This window comes from Salvelinus fontinalis, chromosome 11 (assembly GCF_029448725.1).
Source record: "Salvelinus fontinalis isolate EN_2023a chromosome 11, ASM2944872v1, whole genome shotgun sequence".
NCBI lineage: Eukaryota > Metazoa > Chordata > Actinopteri > Salmoniformes > Salmonidae > Salvelinus > Salvelinus fontinalis.
In genome coordinates this window covers 31,076,750-31,096,706 of record NC_074675.1, presented here as the reverse complement: position 1 = coordinate 31,096,706, position 19,957 = coordinate 31,076,750, and the positions used below count along the sequence as shown (strand labels likewise).

The window sequence follows — 19,957 nt, the reverse complement described above, 5'->3', positions numbered from 1 at the left end:
GGTGACAGATTGACCATACAGCGCCTTGTATGGAGCTCAATTTGGCCTCTGCAGGCCTCTGGAGGCTCCACAATTGTGTCACACCATCCAAACAGCGCCTCTGACCACATTTCTCGGATCAAGCATAAATTGCCTCTTACTTCACATTGGCATGTCAATTTGGCAATGAATCAGCATTGTGTTTTTCTTATTTAAATACTGCGACCTAGTGGTTGTAATTTGGAAACCCATGGATAATATTAATCCTCCTACCACAAACTACATTACCCAGATATCTCCAACTGCTTTTTCCGGTTTCCCCATCGTTCTTTGCGAGATTTCTCAGGTTTTCGTGTCTGTTGTTTCTGTTGAGTCCCACTGCTCAGTAGAACTTCAACATGGCTTCCGACGGACCGCCGGGGACTGAACCCATGCCTTCCGACTTGGGGAGCTCTGTAGCGGCCCTGAATACATGGAGCAATCCGGAGCTTCAAGCCAAGCTAGGCGAGCTAGGCGCACCCAACATGGGTATGATTAGAAGCCGATGAGCAGCAAGCTTTGAATTGAATGAATTGTGTAGCAGTAGCTAGCCGCTAACATGCTATCCATACTAATGTACTTCCGCGGCAAAGTTAGCTAGCAGGCCCTCATGGAAGTAATGGAGAGTGCAAACTAACGTTATCCTAACTCGCTCTCTACACAAACAATACATTTTAGCTACAAGTTCATGTTCAACACCTCTACGCATTGTATTTTGCTTAACGTTAGTGAGTCATCATGGTTGATAGCTAACAGCTAATCTTAACTTGTTGTTTTGGTTGGGTGTTTGTTTGATAAAAGGCGCTGCATGGTCAATCTGTTTGCATTTGCTGTACAGCATTTAAAGCCAATTTATGCTTGATCCGAAAATATTGTCGGAGGCGCCTTAAGGATAGTGTGACGCAATAGCGAAGCCTCCAGAGGCATGCAGAGCTCAGTATTGCATTGCCCCTCTCAAAATGTGTAATGATGTGGATGGCTCAATATAGGTCCGGCATTGACATGATTTGTTGAGGGTAGGTGAGGGCGGGAGGTCCTGTATAAACACAAACTCACTTCCCTGACAACTTTCTTCACAACAGCTCTGCGCTGCTCAGCGAAGTGGCTAGACGTATGAGTTCCCTGACTTCTGTAAAGGCTGTATCACTGTAAATGCTGCACGGCCAATGCACATATCGGATTGACCATGCAGCAGCGCAGAACTGTTGTGAAGGAAGTTGTCAATGTTTGTGTTTATACAATACCCACGGTCAACCAATCAGGTCAATACAGAGCTATATTGAGCCCGCCGCATATTTACAAAATGTGGTCTCCTGAGGCTACGCATTTGCGTCTCATCATCCATTCGGCACCCCCGACCACAGCCGCGGGAAGAAGGGCTGCTGAGGTACAGCACCCCCTGAAAAAAACGGAATAAAAAAAATATAAAACGGGTAGAAATATATTCTTCCACGAAAGTATTGCACTGGGCCTTTAATAGTCCTATATTATAGGACCGATATAGCCATCTGCAGCACGGGGGGAAATGTCCTCCCTCCAAGAATTTTTTTTGCAGCACCCCCAAACCTTCGGACCACATTTTCGGGTCAGGGATAAATGATCTAATAGCAAGTCACGCATGCTCCGATGCTTTCATTCCATCCATTTGTAATGAAATGTTGTTGTTGTCCCAGCTGTATTGTTCATTGTTGGTTTACAGTTGTCTTTTCCTCCTTCCTTAGGCCCCAGAGAGGAGATGCTGGACAGGCTCAAGGGATACATGATGCAGGTCAGTGTGTGCCAGTGAGGGGGAGAGTGGAAGAGTGTATTGCATCTTATGCGTTTATGTGATCCATTTATCTTTGTGTGCATCTGTGTTTTTCCACTCAGACTGGAATGATGCTCAGCAAGCCCAACCAAGGGGGTGATGACAAACCTATGACCCCGCAGGTCAGCGCCAATCGACCCTATAAGGTTTTTAGACAGTCCAATCTAATTCCTCTCATTCTTACATTTCATCACGATGATTATTTAGCCATACACTCTGCAGCATGTCATCAATCTGTCATGAACAGGACCAGGAGTTTTACCTTTACCGTGTGACCTGACCAGTAAAAACTAAGGGGAGTTTTCCTGGTTAAGTCACATGGTGCCGGAAGAACTACTTACCCAAATCAAAAACAACCTCACCAACAACCACCCTTCCCTCCTCCTCTACCTTTGTCCCCCAGATGCCAGGCATCCCCCCCATGCCCCCGATGCCCATGCCGCCCATGCCACCTGGTATGGGTATGCTCCAGGCGATGACCATGATGGCGGGTGGACCCCCTCCACCAGGGATGCGTATGGGAATGGAGCCTCCAGGCATGCCCCCCGGCCTCTCCCAGGAGGACCAGCTGAAGATGGTGCAGCAGAGGGCTGCCATGATGATGCAGCATGAGGAGAGGGCCAAGCAGCAGGTAAGACCAAACCACCGGAGAGGGTTTTCTCTAGGCCCCCTGAGTTTTACCTGGCTAGGAAACACACTAGGCCCTAGTTGTAAGGTAGTCTGTATTCTCTTGCGATGGGAAGGAAGCAGTGGCTGTAGAGGGGTTCTGGTATGATGTTCAGTTGGGGATGAATAGTTTCAAAAGTTGACATTTTGTGAGTGTGTTCAGGGGGATTCCCGTGCTATGGAAGAGCACATGAAGGAGCAGGAGCTTCTGGAGCAGCAGAAGAGGGTGAGGACTGGAGGCTGTTCATGTCTTTCTCCCATCTAAATGATTTTGCTGTAATTTATTAATAGTTTTGTTTCACAACCAATCACATAGTAATGGTACAGTCCCTTTACTTGCTTGAAATATATCACATCTTCTAATTCTTGCTCTTCCCTACCGCTCTTCCCTTCATCCATCTCTCCCCTCCCTTCTCGCTCTTCTTTCTTTCTTTCCTTCCTTCCCTCCTCTCTTCCTTCCCTGTCCACTTACTTCCCTCCTCCTCATATCTCCTCTCTCTGTCAGGCGGCAGTGATGATGGAGCATGAGAGGCAGCAAGAGCTCGCTAAGATGCAGCATGGGGGACCAGGGCCCAGGATGTCTGACCCGGGGCCACGACCCCCTGGCATGATGCCCCCCATGATGAGAGGTCAGTAGTGCACACCGCTAGAGAACGACTGGTAATTGGTCGGGACGATATTAGCCCTTAGTTATCGGCAATCGGTCCTTGAGTATCGGCACTGCCGATTTTCCCCTTTATAGCACGTTAACACACTTGCCTCTCGTGTGAAACTCCTGCAATCCGGCGCCATTGCTAACTAGTTAGCCTGTCCTTGAGGAACCTCTGGGCTACTTGTTAGCTACCCACTCTAGTTCTTTCATGCTGCATAAACATTCTGCACACTTTAATAATGCCACACGGAATGTAGATATTTTTAAGGTGATAATTGATTAACTCTTAGGCAAGACAATGTCTATACAGGCTGCAGCACTTAAAAAGCAACCAGGGGTTTCCGGTAGAAGAAAAACAATTGATTGCGATATAATGCTTTTTATTCATTGATGGCGTGCTCCAACTTCAAAGTCAAATATACTTCATAGGTTAATAAATCCTCAAGCTGCTTGGAAATGAAGTGTTTCTATTTTTACCCACGCAGAAGACTCAAGGTCCTCCAGATAAGTGTACCCCAACTGGGCAAAATTGGCAACGATTGTGTTGATTATCTCTGTGTTCAGTGTGCCCACCGAGGGGATTCTCTCTCCAAAACAGTAAAGACTGCCTCAAGATCTCGCTTTTTCAAGGAGAAAGTAACGAGGCTGATGCACATTGCAAGCTGCTCCAAGGAGTTGGACAGTTTTGACTTCCCAACAGCAGCGGTTCACTTTGAGCATGTTAAGGTCCACCGCAAACGCAAATAAATTAGAGGCAAATTGTGTTCGTCAGGCCCAGTCCTAACAGTTCTGCTGCCGCCCTAGGCAAGATCAACATATCCCGCCCTTGTGTCATGTATAGTATACAGATTTGGAATGGGTTGAGAGAGGAGAGTAATTATGTGTAGGCTTATCATATGAAATTGGTGCATTTCATTTGAGCTTATTCAGTAGCTCTTGGAAACGAAACATCGTTGCCAACTAATTCACATCGGAGAGTTGCGATCATTAGCCAGCCGACGGCATATAGTATGAAACAGAGTTGTTTATCAATAAGCCACGTATATCACACATGACGAGTCACGACCCCACGATAGTTCAAATTATAACATAACATTTCTTAACATCCAGTAGATGTGTAAAAAGAGATATCATTTTTGTTATGGTAACCGGTGCTTTCATAAATGCATGGCGCGGGCCTCGTTTTACAGGACCATTGTAAAATAAGCTTTCTCTCCATGAGCCAGCCTTAACGAATGTTGTTTATTTACATATCGGATTTGATTGTCCAATATCAGTTTGTTAGTTTCTTCATTTTATGGCCTCCTAGAGTGGCCTCTTTAGCATCGGGTGTGGGGCGGGCTAGCCCTGGTGTTCATAGACTGCCATGTTGTGTTATTTATTAGGCCTAATTAAAATGCTCAGGCCTAGAGTGTATTTTAAGACAGCTGTGTTTTTGTTATTTATTAATAACAAATATTCATACAAATAGTCTGTAGGACAGGTCGTTCGCAAGTTATATTATACACATTATTATATTTTGAAGTTTTATTACTGTGTAGGCGGCTTGTTCTTCTAGGCGTAATGTTTTTTAAAATTTATATATATTCATTTATGATTTACAGCAGGGAGGAAGACGCAACGGGCAATGTTTTGCTGTTCAATAAAACCTGTCATGTTGGTATAAGAACATCGTTCTACTTTGTTTTATTACCTTTACAGGTACATTTCTATTCAGTTAAGATGAATTACAATCATCTAAATGTGATTTTGATCACCGTGGGTGGACACCCTAAAGCGTTAGTGTTCAGGTAAATTACAATCTTTCCGGTCACACTGTCCGGCGGCGAATTTTTACGAAAACCCTGAAAGCAACATACCAGTAGCTAGCTAGGTAAACAACATTCAGCACAGAGCTAACTTTTGCTAGCTAATCAAATCAAATTTTATTAGTCACTTGCGCCGAATACAACAGGTGTAGTAGACCTTAGTGAAATGCTTACTTACAAGCCCCTAACCAACAGTGCAGTTTCAACAACAAAAATATGGCTAAGAAAAAGAGATAAAGGTAACAAGTAATTAAAGAGCAGCATTAAAAAATAACAATATATAGAGGGGGGTGCCGGTGCAGAGTCAATGTGCGGGGGCACCGGTCAGTTGAGGTAGTATGTACATGTAGGTAGAGTTATTAAAGTGACTATGCATAGATGACAACAGAGTGGGGGGGGAAGGGCAAATATTTGGGGTAGCCATTTGACTAGATGTTCGGGAATCTTATGGCTTGGTGGTAGAAGCCTCTTGGGCCTAGACTTGGTGCTCTGGTACCGCTTGCCGTGCGTTAGCAGAGAGAACAGTCTATGACTTGGGTGGCTGGAGTCTTTGACCATTTTTAGGGCCTTCCTCTGATACCGCCTGGTATAGAGGTCCTGGATGGCAGGAAGCTTGGCCCCAGTGATGTACTGGGCCCTTCGCACTACCCTCTGTAGTGCCATGTGGTCGGAGGCCGAGCAGTTGCCATACCAGGCAGTGATGCAACCAGTCAGGATGCTCTCGATGGTGCAGCTGTAGAACCTTTTGAGGATCTGAGGACCCATGCCAAATCTTTTCAGTCTCCTGAGGGGGAATAGGTTTTGTCGTGCCCGCTTCACGACTGTCTTGGTGTGCTTGGACCATGTTAGTTTGTTGATGATGTGGACACCAAGGAACTTGAAGCTCTCCACCTGCTCCACTGCAGCCCCGTCGTTGAGAATGGGATGCTAGCTAACGTCAATTCACTACACTAACTTTATTTGTGATTGCTAATATGCAAACCCTAACGCAAGGTCTGCTAACTATAAAGCTGTGTTTGTGCTGATCGATCAACCAAAATGTAAGTTATTTTTCAGTAAAAAAAAGAATTGCGTAGTTGGTTCAATTATTTGAATTCCATTTAGTTCGTTTTTTTTCTGTGCGCTCAATGCGCGCATTGCAGTTTCTCTAGAGATAAATCATATTCAGCCTGAACTGTGTGATGTAGTTAAGAGTTGTAGTTTCCAATAGAACAATATTCTACATAGTCTAGTGCATAAAATGTGGTAATTAAACTACAATGATCATAATCCATTGCACATCTCTACTGAACAAAAATATAAACGCATCATTCAACAATTTCAGTGATTTTACAGTTACAGTTCATATGAGGAAATCAGTCAATTGAAATAAATACATTTGGCCCTAATCTATGGATTTCACCTGACTGGGAATACAGATATGCATCACAGTGGGCCTCAGGATCTCGTCACGATATTTTTGTGCATTCAAATTGCCATCAGTAAAATGCAATTGTGTTCGTTGTCCATAGCTTATGCCTGCCCATACCATAACCCCACCACCATATGGCACTCTGTTCACAACATTAACATCAGAAAACCGCTCGCCCACACGACTCCATACAAGTGGTCTGCGGTTGTGAGGCCAGTTGCACGTACTGCGAAATTCTCTAAAACAACGTTGGTGGCGGCTTATGGTAGAGAAATTAACATTAAATTCTCTGGCAACAGCTCTGGTGGACATTCCTGCAGTCAGCATGCCAATTGTACGCTCCCGCAACTTGAGACATCTGTGGCATTGTGTTTGTGTAACAAACTGCACATTTTAGAGTGGCATTTAATGTCCCCAGCACAAGGTTATCATGCTGTTTAGTCATCTTCTTGATATACCACACCTGTCAGGTGAATGAATTATCTTGCCAAAGAAGAAATGCTCACTGACAGGGATGTCAAATGTCTGTTATCTTTTATTTCAGCTCATGAAACATGGGACTAACACTTTAAATGTTGTGTTTATTTATATTTATGCTCAGTGTACTTGACCGGTCTGTTTATTTTTCACGCCTGCTACAGAAGAGACAAGAATGCATGATCGTGAAGGAATAATATAGAGAGCAGCGGTTGCTTTGCGTGGTATCTCTAACTGAAAATACATGATCAAATTTATTGATAGTTGGTATTCAGCAGTCATAAAAGTATGCCTTATTTACTTTGAAGAACTACAAAATAGTGATTTTGTCAGACCGCATAGGCAACAGCTGATGATGACTTGGAATGAAATAATAGTAATCAATAAAACAAATGTAATATACACAACTGAAATATTTTATTAAAGTACATTTAATACATTTTTCAGTGGTGTTACAGCATTCAACCCAAATAATCTAAACCGAGATTATTTTTAGTAATTCAACCGAAACTGAACCGACCTCAAAAGGCACTAATTGTTCAGCACTACCAAAAATGTTAATTCAGTCAGTTAAGCTAAATGACTTGTCTTTCCCTTGCTGAGCCGACCTGTCCGAGCCGAACTGCCTGACTACATGCAGAATGTGAGCGGAGTTGAGCATCGGAAATCCCGTTCACATCCTTTCCAAGGAGCCAGACAGGTAGCCTAAGAAGGAAAATGTATTATTAAGCTCCTCATCTTAGTAATTAACCTTGATTTTGCACCTGTGTGCTTTTTCAGTTTATTTCTGAAAATATTTAGTGAACTCCATGACAGTGCCTTTGAATAATCTTTTATAAACACAAGTTTGGCCAGAGTCTGTGGCTTCAGGCTCATGTGATGGTGCCTGGAGAGTAGGCCAGTAGTGGAGAATACCCTCTGCGCGAATGCAGAGCCACGGGATGCTAAACACCCTTCGGCCCACTCTTGCCAGGCTGGGCAGGGATGATGAGTTTTTCTTTATGTAGGCGTAAAGGTTTTTAGGAAAAATAACCCTATCAAAATAGAAAGCCTCTTGAAAGATGTGTTATGTTAGGCCTATTGAGCCAAAATCAATGATAGCCTATTGTATAGATAATAGAACGAACATGAAGGAAACTTTTACGAGATCAGATTTTTTGTTTATGAATACTTAAATACAATGGCACACTTAGCTAGCTACCCATCTCGTTCCTTTCTGTTAGCATGTAATACATCATCATGCTTTCGGGGTACGTGTCTTTTCAGATTAAACAATGATTCTTTCGTTTTGGACACTACATCACCGTACTCCCTCTCTTGCTCTTGGTCCTCATCTTTGTGAGTCACCTTGATTTTGCACCTGTGTTTTTTCAGTTTCTTTATGAAAATATTTAGCAAACTCCATGACCGTAGCTAAAAGCAAGGGGCTATAGCAGCACACAAGTAGATTACAAATGCATGTCCTGATCTCGTGAAATAAGTGGTACTGGAGCTGGCAAGAAGGCCGTTGCTCCAGCCTTTGGGGAAACTCGCTCTGCGCTCCAGTCAAATTCGGCAAGCTCCTCTCTAGGTTCTGCTCACATACTTTGGTTACATGACACAGGAGTGGTGTCATGTCTCTTTAAGAGACAACACATTTATTTTTTATTAAAAAGACAAAGGGCTACTTCTATAAAAAAAAATGTGTTGATTAGTAGGCCTAACGTGGTCTCAAATGAAAGGGTAACAAATTGTCTTCTGTTGCCCCATAGACTATTGAAACAGGCCCAAAAGTATCAATAAATCTATCCATGAAGACAGTCCTCTTAAATATGAATTCACCTGTATTGTGAGTAGGCCTATGCTATCTTGCTTCACCCAGTTTATCAAGAAATGTACCATTATGTTAAGTAGTTATATTGTTAAAAACAAAGTCAAATTGATTGTACGCTTGTATAACTGATTTGTTGAAGCCATATATGGCTTTCTATGGGAACATTTATTATTAAAATGTTCAAATGTAATTATATGTATGATCGCCATAAAATATTGGCCATTTTTCTATTTTTCTCCATTCAAAACCCATATCGGTCGTTTCCTACAGAAAATTATAACAAGCGTTTCTTATTGGACATTTCCAGATAGTCCCTCCCTGTTTCATTTTCTTCTGTTTCGCGCTTACATAACACGACGGCGGTACATCAACATTGTTGGTGTAAATCAAAATGTGGGTCTTGTTGTGTTGTAGGTATGAACCCACCCCCTCCTGGAATAAATACTGGTGGAATGAACCCACCCCCTCCTGGTATGTCCATGATGCATACCCAGAGACACAGAGTTCCCCCACCGCCAGGAGAGGACGCCAGAGAGGTACGACTCGACGTCAAACTAATAGACATTTTCCTTGTAAATATTGTTTGTCGTAGTCTACTTTGTGCTCTTAAGCGTAAGGGACGAATACTTAACACCCATGTAAATTGAACGGCATGCTTGCAACTTAAGTTTTCATTTAGCGAGTTATCTTGGGTAAGAATTCAGCTGCTATAGAAGTGCTCGGTGTAAGATTTAGAAGAAATTGATTTGCGATATGTTTAGGATCAGGAGACACCCGACCTAAGAAAATCTAGTGTGCGTGTGTTTCACAGGTGTGGCAGGGAGAGGAGGTGGGCATTGGCCCTAAGATCCCCCAGGCCCTGGAGAAGATTCTACAGCTAAAGGAGATCAGACAGGAGCAGCTAAGCACCGCCCCCACAGGTCAGAACAGGGAACTACACACTGGAGTTGGATTATGCATAAATCCTTAAACAAATGGCAAAATCAAGACTTAAACAAATAAAGTAAGCTAACTCTATTTAGAAAATATATTTCTCGAATGCTTCTGCATATCTTTCAGTAAGTTAACATCAACCAAACCTCTAACTCTGATGGTATCTTTCTATTCTAAGCACTGCAGTCCTAGTTCTTGTTATCTGGCTTCAGAGCCTTGTAGGAGCTTGAACTGGTCAGTGAATGTTCTGTGTTTTCTATCCTGTTCCAGAAGAAGAAGAGGAGGAGGAGAGCCAGGAGATGGAGATGCACAACACCTCCGCCCCCGTCCTGTCTGAGACGGAAGAGGATGACGGTTCTCTCTCCAAGAAAGATGTGAGTATTGTTCTCATTCACAACTTCTCGCCTGCTGTCTGTGGGTGAATCTCAATTGTATTTTCGTGATTCCTCGCGTCCTCTCCTTGCCTCCTTTTCAAAAGGCAACAGAGGGGAAGAACCTCGGCGCCTCTTCAATGCGAATTCAGAAGGATGCGACTCAGCAGGGAATTTAACTCACAAGCGTAGAATTTTAGGGCGGACACTCTAACCACAAGGCCACTGAGTTGGTGTGCGGATTAAGAAATGGTGCCATTTCCTGACATTTTCTCTCGTCCCTTCTCAGAAAAACCGCAAACGCAGGAACCGCAAGAAGAAGAACAAGAAGAGGCGTGTGCAGGAAAAGAGGGAGCAGGCGGTGGAGAAGAAAGAGGAGGATGGAGGGAAGGAGACAGAGCAAGAGGTGGAGATCGAGTACGTCACTGAGGAACCGGAGATCTACGATCCTAACTTCATCTTCTTCAAGAGGATCTTTGAGGCCTTCAAGGTGAGAGCCTGCTCCATTTTGATCATTTGTTTAATTAACAAATGATCAGTCAAAACATCCTACAGATTTGTCCGCAATCTTCTTGACCTTATTATTTACCGTTTTGATGACCACTTATGAAATAAAATATATTGGTGTTCAATTTGGATATTGGTTTTCTGTTTGAGTGTTTAGTAAATGTCTTCACTTAACTGGCTTTGTCTCCGTCCCTCTCACTGTTTTTTTTTTTTTCATCCCTCAGCTGACTGACGATGTGAAGAAAGAGAAAGAGAAGGAGCCGGAGAAAAAGGAGGCTCCTACCATGTTTAAGAAGAAGGGTTTCGAGGAGGAGACAAAAGACAGCGATGACAGTGATGATGTTAGTATTTATCTATCCTATGTTTTCTTCATTCCTTTGCTTGGATGAAGAAGACAAATTCTCGAGCAGGACTGTTCAGTGTCTCAATTATCTAGCCTACTGCCCTAAGTAGTGCACTTTCAGGGAGAAAGTTGGAGGATTGGGACATGGGGATAGTGTCTTCCTGTGCATTGTTGTCAATTACTCCTTCTTTGGGACTGTTGACCATGGAAGTCCTCTTTCTCCATCTCTTGATCTCTCTCCATCTCTCTCTCTCTGTGTACAGGAGATCAGAACAGATGTTCCCAAGCTGTCTAAGAAGAAGCTGAGAAGGATGAACAGACTGACTGTGGCTGAACTCAAACAGGTAAACCACTTTCTTATTACATAGTCGTTATATAAGATCTAGCTGGTGTCATTAATGCCGTGTATCATTAATGTTATAAGTGCTGACTATATATATATACACACACACACACACACACACACACACACACACACACACACACACACACACACACACACACACACACACACACACACACACACACACACACAGTCAAAAGTTTGGACACACCTACTCATTCAAGTTTTTTTTTTTTTTTTTACAGTTTTCTACATTGTAGAATAATAGTGAAGATATCAAAAACTATGAAATAACACATGGAATCATGTAGTAACCAAAAAAGTGTTAAACAAATCAAAATATATTTTATATTTGAGATTCTTCAAAGTAGCCAGCCTTTGCCTTGATGACAGCTTTCCACACTCTTGGCATTCTCTCAACCAGCTTCATGGGGTAGTCACCTGGAATGCATTTTAATTAGCAGGTGTGCTTTGTTAAAAGTTAATTTGTGGATTTTCTTTCCTTAAATCTTAATGCATTTGTTCCAATCAGTTGTTGTGACAAGGTAGGGTTGGTATACAGAAGATAGCCCTATTTGGTAAAATACCAAGTCCATATTATGGCAAGAACAGTTCAAATAAGCAAAGAGAAACGACAGTCCATCATTACTTTAAGACATGAAGGTAATTCAATCCGGAAAATTTCAAGAACTTCCGGAGTCGCCTCTTCACTGTTAACATTTTACTATTTAATGAAGCTGCCAGTTGAGGACTTGTGAGGCGTCTGTTTCTTAAACTGTTTCTTAAACTAGACACTCTAATGTACCTGTCCTGACAGGTGTGGCATATCAAGAAGCTGATTAAACAGCATGATCATTACAAAGGTGCACCTTGTGCTGGGACAATAACAGCACTCTAAAATGTGCAGTTTTGTCACACAACACAATGCCACAGATATCACAAGATTTGAGGGAGCATGCAATTGGCATGCTGACTGCAGGAATGTCTTAGGAACAGTGGGCTAACTGCCTTTTTTAAATTTTATTTTTAAATTTTATTTTTATTTTTTTATACATTTTATCCCCATTTCTCCCCAATTTTCGTTGTATCTAATCGCTAGTCATTACTATCTTGTCTCATCGCTACAACTCCCGTACGGGCTCGGGAGAGACGAAGGTCGAAAGCCATGCGTCCTCCGAAGCACAACCCAACCAAGCCGCACTGCTTCTTAACACAGCGCGCCTCCAACCCGGAAGCCAGCCACACCAATGTGTCGGAGGAAACACCGTGCACCTGGCCCCCTCGGTTAGCGCGCACTGCGCCCCGGCCCGCCATAGGAGTCGCTGGAGCACGATGAGACAAGGATATCCCTACCGGCCAAACCCTCCCTAACCCGGACAACGCTATGCCAATTGTGCGTCGCCCCACGGACCTCCCGGTCGTGGCCGGCTGCGACAGAGCCTGGGCGCGAACCCAGAGACTCTGGTGGCACAGCTAGCACTGCGATGCAGTGCCCTAGACCACTGCGCCACCCGATGGGTTAACTGCCTTGTTCAGGGGCAGAACGACAGAGTTTTACCTTGTCAGCTTGGGGATTCGACCTTGCAACCTTTCGGTTACTAGTCCAACGCCTAGTGGTTAGAGCGTTGGACTTCTAACCGAAAGGTTGCAAGATCGAATCCTCGAGCTGACAAGGTAAAACTCTGTCATTCTGCCCCTGAACAAGGCAGTTAACCCACTGTTCCTAAGACTGAAGGATGAGAGATTACTAGAATCTTACTAGGTTTACCCTTTTCTCTGTGGATTGTCGGAGTAGAGGACCTTGTGCATTTCAGGTGAAATAACAACCCAATGTTTATATCCCAGTACAAATTAGCTACAACTGCAAGCTAGCTACTGCAAGCTAGCTAAATGGCCATGAATGTTTAATGCGTTTCGACCTGTCCCCAAATGTATATATGTTGGTTCAGAGTTAGTTTTGATATTTCAACCTGCGTGTCCTGATCGTGTCTGGTGTGGATGGACAAAATCAACATGCGAGCGATGGCGCATGCGCGTCCCAGGTCTAGTCAGCATGTGACCTCCCAACTTTATTACCTTTCTTTTTCGCTCCCTTCTCTCCTGTCATCCCCCTCCCTCTCTCCTACTCTCCAGTTGGTGGCGCGTCCTGACGTGGTGGAGATGCACGATGTGACGGCCCAGGAGCCCAAGCTGCTGGTACACCTGAAGGCAACCAGGAACACGGTCCCCGTCCCCCGACACTGGTGCTTCAAGAGGAAGTACCTTCAGGGCAAGAGGGGTATAGAGAAGCCCCCGTTTGAGCTGCCAGAGTTCATCAAGAGGACGGGCATCCAGGAGATGAGAGAGGCTCTGCAGGAGAAGGTGGGTGCCTGGTTGGGGTTGAGTGTGTACAGGGGGCCACAAGCTGGTGGCAATATAAGTGGATCCATTTTGGGATGTACTCATGTTTGAATGCTTTCCTCTGAGGTAAACAAGGATCCATCATGACTAGATAGGTGTAAGAATGTGGTTGGGGCATTGCTTTTATCTGTGATTACTTAGTAAGGAAGGACCATGTATTTCGGGGATCATCAACTAGATTTTTCTTGAGCGGATGGTCGGGGCCGGAACATAATTATAAATTTGTTGACTGCAAGAAGCACAGATATAAAATTTGACTAAAACATAATAATTTCAAACCTTGCTTGCATTTGTATATGATCACGTAAAAAAAAAAATCTGCACATCTAGGCATACCTCTTGAGCTGTCTGTATCCTCCTGACTGGTGGTTATTCATTTTTTAAGAAACTAAATCTGAATCTCTGCCAAAATCGGGGTAAAAGTTTGAAAGGAATGTGAGTCTTATTCAGTACATTTAGTAATTGCTTGCTTTTCTAAAGTTGACCAACCTTGCCAGCAGGCATGCCAGCTAAGATAATTAGACAAGCTAGCTACTCTAACTTGATTGATAGCCTGAATGGCTTCTTGGTAGCTAATTGAGGTTGAGAGATCGGGAACCTGTCTGGGCTAGCTAAAACCAACTTTATAAAATTGCTAGGTGGCTAGTAGTATTACAGAAAAACAACAACAGGACAAATCTGATGGGGCACGTGCCGCGTTTGATCACATACAGTATATCTCTCTATTATACTTTGGAACAGATTTCCAAAATGAAAATCACTTGGAGCTGATTTGCTAGTGTTTTTACAGTCCCCCCTAAAAAGTAAAATAAACTCGAGGGGCCAAATAAAATCACCTGCGTGCCAAATTCAGCCCACTGGCCGCCAGTTGGGGAACCCTGATGTATTTCTATTGTAGTAGGACACAATCTAATATGCATCTGTTTTATCCTGTGTAAACTCTTTAACACTGTTCCCTGTTCACAGGAGGATGCCAAGACCATGAAGACCAAGATGAGGGAGAAGGTTCGTCCCAAGATGGGCAAGATCGACATTGACTACCAGAAGCTCCACGACGCCTTCTTCAAGTGGCAGATGAAGCCTAAACTCTCCATCCATGGAGACCTCTACTACGAGGTAGATATACTACACCAAAAGTATGTGGACACCTGCTTGTCGAACATCTCATTCCAAAATCATGGGCATTAATATGGAGTTGGCCCCCCTTTGCTGCTATAACAGCCTCCACTCTTTTGGGATGACTTTCTACTAGATGTTGTAACATTGCTGCGGGGACTTGCTTCCATTCGGCCAAGAGCATTGGTGAGGTCGGGCACTGATGTTGGGCGATTAGGCCTGGCTCGCAGTCTGTGTACCAATTCATCCCAATGGTGTTTGTCTAGAATGTCATTGTATGCTCTCACGTAAAGATTTCACTTCACTGGAACGAAGGAGCCGAGCCCAAACAATGAAAAACAGCCTCAGACCATTATTCCTCCTCCACCAAACTTTACAGTGGGCACAGGTAGCATTCCCAAGTTTTATTAGTTTTACATGTATAGACAGGTTGGTTGTTTAGCAACAAAACCGATGCGTGCGCAACTATGGGGCAAAACACACAGGGTTGGCTTAGATTGTTGACAACATGTAAACTATGTTGTATGTTTATTGAAAACATAAATACATTTGCACAAAGAGCACTTCTTGTCTCAAATACATCATTACAGTGGTTGGTTAGCTAGCTAGCACATTTTTTCCATATTGGCATGAAATCAGTCAAAACACCTCAGAACAAGACATGGTATCAAAAACAAGATGAAATGAGCTTTTATTTATTTATTATTTATTTAACCTTTATTTAACTAGGTAAGTCAGTTGTGAACAAATTCTTATTTGCAATGACGGCCTAGCTGAAACGAGTCACTTACGATTCCCCCGCATGGCAGTTTCTTATCATTGTTGGTAGCCGTCTGGCCTTCCAGAATCATAACAACTCACGGACTTCTGCACCATTGAAGCATGCGCACCGGGGTTTTTTTTGTGGCGTTGTCAGCTAACCCATCTCTTTCGACTATCCGGATACCCCCCAAAAATGTCATGATATTATTTCAAATTCACTTCCCTGGCACATGAATGTTATAAGCTTACCACTCGATTTATCATTATCACATACATTTAGGGAATTTATCGCGATATGGATTATTGTGTACATGGCCCAGTTCTCCTACGTGGTTGATTTTGGGTTTCCTTCAACAGTTCCTTGTTCTTGAATGAAATCCTGGTCGCCAGTCGATGGCTCTGGTAGGTTTCCATTTCTCACACTGACCTCTCTCTCTCTCTTTCAGGGCAAAGAGTTTGAGACGAGGCTGAAGGAAAAGAAACCAGGGGATCTGTCAGATGAACTGCGTATCGCTCTGGGCATGCCAGTTGGACCGGTGAGTAAATCTTCATCCTCGTCACCACCGCTACCTCGTGTTATTGTTATCGCGCCACTAACTTTATTGTTGCTGGACAGCTTTATAGTGATGCTTTATTTGATTTGAACTCAAATAAGTGTATTGGTGATCATCGTCTTTTTGAGAGCAGAATGACACCGATACACAATAGTCTTGTCACTAAAATTGCTTCGCCATCCCCTCTCTGTGTAGAACTCCCACAAGGTGCCCCCGCCCTGGCTGATCGCCATGCAGAGATACGGCCCCCCTCCCTCCTATCCCAACCTCAAGATCCCCGGACTCAACTCGCCCATCCCGGAGGTAAAGCCCGACTTTAACACAGACACGCTCTTTAACAATTTACTGACTTGTTCCAAAAGTATTAACACTGTATTGAAATGTTGCAGTATCGTGAAGCTCATTACAGACGATTGTCTCCCGCTCTCTCCCTCCTCTCAGAGCTGTTCGTTTGGTTACCATGCTGGTGGTTGGGGGAAGCCTCCTGTAGATGAGACAGGCAAGCCTCTGTACGGAGATGTGTTCGGGACTAACGCGGGAGACTTCCAGGTAAGATGCTCCTCATACACGGATGGATACCCTACAATCCTGCCTCATACCCCTAATATCTACCAAACACCAAACTTCCCTACACTGACTACCACATATGCCTATATCATACAACCAGTCTGCTTTTAATCTATTGGTGTATTGACTGGTGCCCTGATGTGTGTGTGTGTGTGTGTGTCTCTCTCTCTCTCTGTGTAGGCTAAGGCTGAGGAGGAGGAGGTGGATCGTACGCCGTGGGGAGAGCTGGAGCCTTCAGATGAGGAGTCTTCAGAGGAAGAGGAGGAAGATGAGAGCGACGAGGAGAAACCAGACGAAACCGGCTTCTTCACACCGGCAGACAGGTAGACATTCACATGTTGTTTCCCGGATGTTTTAAACACAACATGTTGACATTGACTTGAAATGAACCAGTCTCTTTTATACTGTTGGATCAATTGGCCTTTGATCGCACGAAATGACATGTGCATTTGGTTGACTTGAGTACCTTGATCAGTGTTCCAACTCCAAACCTGTGTGTGTTTTGTATATGCCTCTCCCCCAGTGGTCTGATCACACCAGGAGGCTTCTCGTCAGTGCCTGCTGGTATGGAGACTCCAGAGCTCATCGAGCTGAGGAAGAAGAAGATTGAGGAGGCCATGGACGGGTGAGTGTGTGGCGGCCATACTTAAGCTGTCTGTGTATTCTCTATTGTGTGCGTTGTGCTACCTAGGCTGTGAGTGTGTGGGTTTGTATCTTCTCGCAATTTATTTCTGCGGAATTATGTGTAGGAATGAGACTCCTCAGCTGTTCACGGTGCTCCCAGAGAGGAGAACGGGCTCTGGAGGGGCAGCCATGATGGCGTCCACACACATCTACGACGTATCGGGGGTAAGAACCACGTCTGCGTTCATGGAAGTTTTGATACATACTGTACACTAATGCATTGCGTAGTCAACACATCTACATCCATCCTCAGGATCATACGCACACACACACACACACACACACACTACGACTGCGCCCGAATCAGCACCCGATCTATAGTGAACTACTTTCGGCCAGGTCTCCAAACCATTTGGACGCAGTCGTACCACACACAAACACACACACACACACACTAGGGAATTAGGGTGCTACTGCCATTTCAGATTGTCTTTTGTTTGAACCCCCCTCTCGCTCTCTCTTTATCCCCCTCCAGGCGATGGCTGGTCGTAAGGCGGGTGGAGGCCAGGAGTCCCAGGGGGTGGAGGTAGCCCTGGCCCCAGAGGAGTTGGAGCTGGACCCAATGGCCATGACCCAGAAGTACGAAGAGCACGTCAGGAACCAGGAGGCCCAGGTGGAGAAGGAGGACTTCAGCGACATGGTGGCCGAGCACGCCGCCAAACAGAAGGTGAGAGGTGGCAGCCAACTGCAGGCTAGCGTACTGGAAATCTTATTCTCGGTTTTCGAAATGTATTAGACCACTAGAGCCTTGCTGAGGTTAAGAGTGTTTGTATTACCAGTTTTCAGTTCAACAGGAAGCAAAAACAAACACTAGATGGGAAGACTAGAGGGACATTTTTATGATCTTTACTAGTATGAGTGATTTCAACACCTAAATCCCTATTACAACTTTAGCTCCAGGAATCCAATGTTTTTAAAATCTACTTTCATAATAACTAATATAGCTAGGTCTTGCTTTTAAAAAAATGTTATCTCTATGCTTGTGAATATGGCCATCCTCCTGTAATATCAGTGTTTGAAAAGGGGGCGTGCACATGCACAGCTATCTCCCTCCCTCCTTCCGCTCTCCCTCTTATCAGCCCTGTAGAGATAATATGTGTGCGTGCGGGTCGGAACCCCTCCTGCCTCATAACGGCTGTTCTGTACTCATTAGCACAGAGACCTATGTCAACATGTTGTGCCGGGATAGGGGGTTAGCAGAAGGGGGGAAAGTAGTGTTTTCACTGTTGTATGACAATATTGACGACCTATTTTTTTTTCTCGCACTCTCATTTCTCTTTCTCTCTCTCCCACAGCAAAAGAAGAGGAAGGCCCAGCCCCAAGACACACGAAGTGGTGCCAAGAAATACAAAGAGTTCAAGTTTTAGACCAACAAAATCACACAGGGAGGAAATGGTAAGGGAAGAGAGGAGAGGAAGAATGAGACTAACAGGGCTCAGATTTTAAACCATAAGGAACCAGACTGTTTCACTACCACAAAACCATCAATTATCACTGTTTTATTTTCCTTTAAATTACAATGTAAATAAGTGTCTGGCGGTGTTGGGGTCAATTCCATTTCAATTCCAGTCAATTCATAAAGTAAACCAAATTCCATTTCCCAATGTTCCTTATTGAGCTTTGGAGATAATTGGAATTAGATGTTCAGTGTAATTCCTGAATTGAAATGAAATTGACCCCAAGACTGGTGTCCGGTAGAAGCAATGCCAGGTCTCCTACTCCGTATGCAGCATTTGTAAGACCCATCAATTCTATCCTGTGTGACTGTTATTTGTTCATGTAACTGCTTTTCTGTTTTTGTAAATAAACGACTCAATTCCAATCTATGGATCCATATGGTTAATATTTTCAGGGTTTACTGTTTTTTCCTGGCCAGGTGACCTGTCACCTGACCAGGAAAAGTATTGTCTCTAGTTAGTGATCGCCAATAACAAGTCAAGACACGGTGCGGAAAAACTCTGGGCCCTACAATGCTATAGTCCTTACTTTAGTGATCTACACCTTTTAACATTGTCAACGTGCCTATGGCTATATGAAGTCAAACCTTGCATGTAAAACCATGAGCTGGTCTCATGCCTCGCCGAAATATACCCCCTGACCAAGTCAGAAGGCTCTCTTAGAGCCATGGCGCTGACTGACGTACTAACAAGGTGTAGTTCTAAACTCGTCCACCAAGGGCTGACAGAGGACCCAGTGTGACAAAGACACCTGACGTCTGAGAAACGTACCCTCATACGAACCATCCTGATCTCGCGAGCTTGCAGTCCGTTTCGCCTAACAGAATGTGAGCTCGCGAGATCAGGACGAGGCTAGGAAACACTCGCTGTGACCTAAATAACTGCAGTAACCGCATGCTGACTCGATCACTAGTACACACACAGTAACACAATGCCTGTGAGGGCCCCTCTGCACCACACTGTCTGGCAGGCTTTCTGCAAGACCATTCCAGGATTTGTCAGCCTCGCGTATAGCAGCCTACTACAACCTCTCGGCCACTTTGTATACTAGAATAACTATTCCATGTATTAGGCTTATTAGCCTGTTTAAAAAAAAGAGGTGTCTGCTACATAACCATATGATATACACTAATTATCTCTCAAATATGGTTAAGCTATTGTGTTAAACCCAGATGAGATGGACCAAATAAGTATTTTACTGTGTGTGATGAGGCTAACATCTTCATGAAAGGCAAAGTGGACTCGAGACATTGCCTATTGTTGTGGAG

General features: G+C 44.0%; 1 protein-coding gene across 2 annotated transcripts; it reads left to right on the top strand.

Moving 5' to 3' along the window:
• Nucleotides 1-306: 306 nt before the first annotated feature.
• Nucleotides 307-19,054, top strand: LOC129865519 (splicing factor 3B subunit 2-like). Of its 2 annotated transcripts, none has more exons than XM_055938378.1 (22): nt 307-507; nt 1,740-1,786; nt 1,888-1,947; nt 2,229-2,456; nt 2,655-2,717; nt 2,997-3,120; nt 9,067-9,188; nt 9,464-9,572; nt 9,856-9,959; nt 10,246-10,446; nt 10,688-10,804; nt 11,070-11,150; nt 13,283-13,510; nt 14,516-14,665; nt 15,874-15,963; nt 16,177-16,284; nt 16,423-16,530; nt 16,729-16,871; nt 17,072-17,173; nt 17,298-17,397; nt 17,708-17,899; nt 18,528-19,054. In XM_055938378.1, the coding sequence occupies exons 1-22, from the start codon at nt 378-380 to the stop codon at nt 18,597-18,599; spliced, it is 2,679 nt and encodes an 892-aa protein (XP_055794353.1). In that variant the 5' UTR covers nt 307-377; the 3' UTR covers nt 18,600-19,054. The 2 variants fall into 2 exon arrangements, with proteins under 2 accessions (XP_055794353.1, XP_055794352.1); XM_055938377.1 differs by having other exon boundaries at nt 308-507; nt 1,888-1,971.
• The last annotated feature ends 903 nt before the right edge of the window (nt 19,055-19,957 follow it).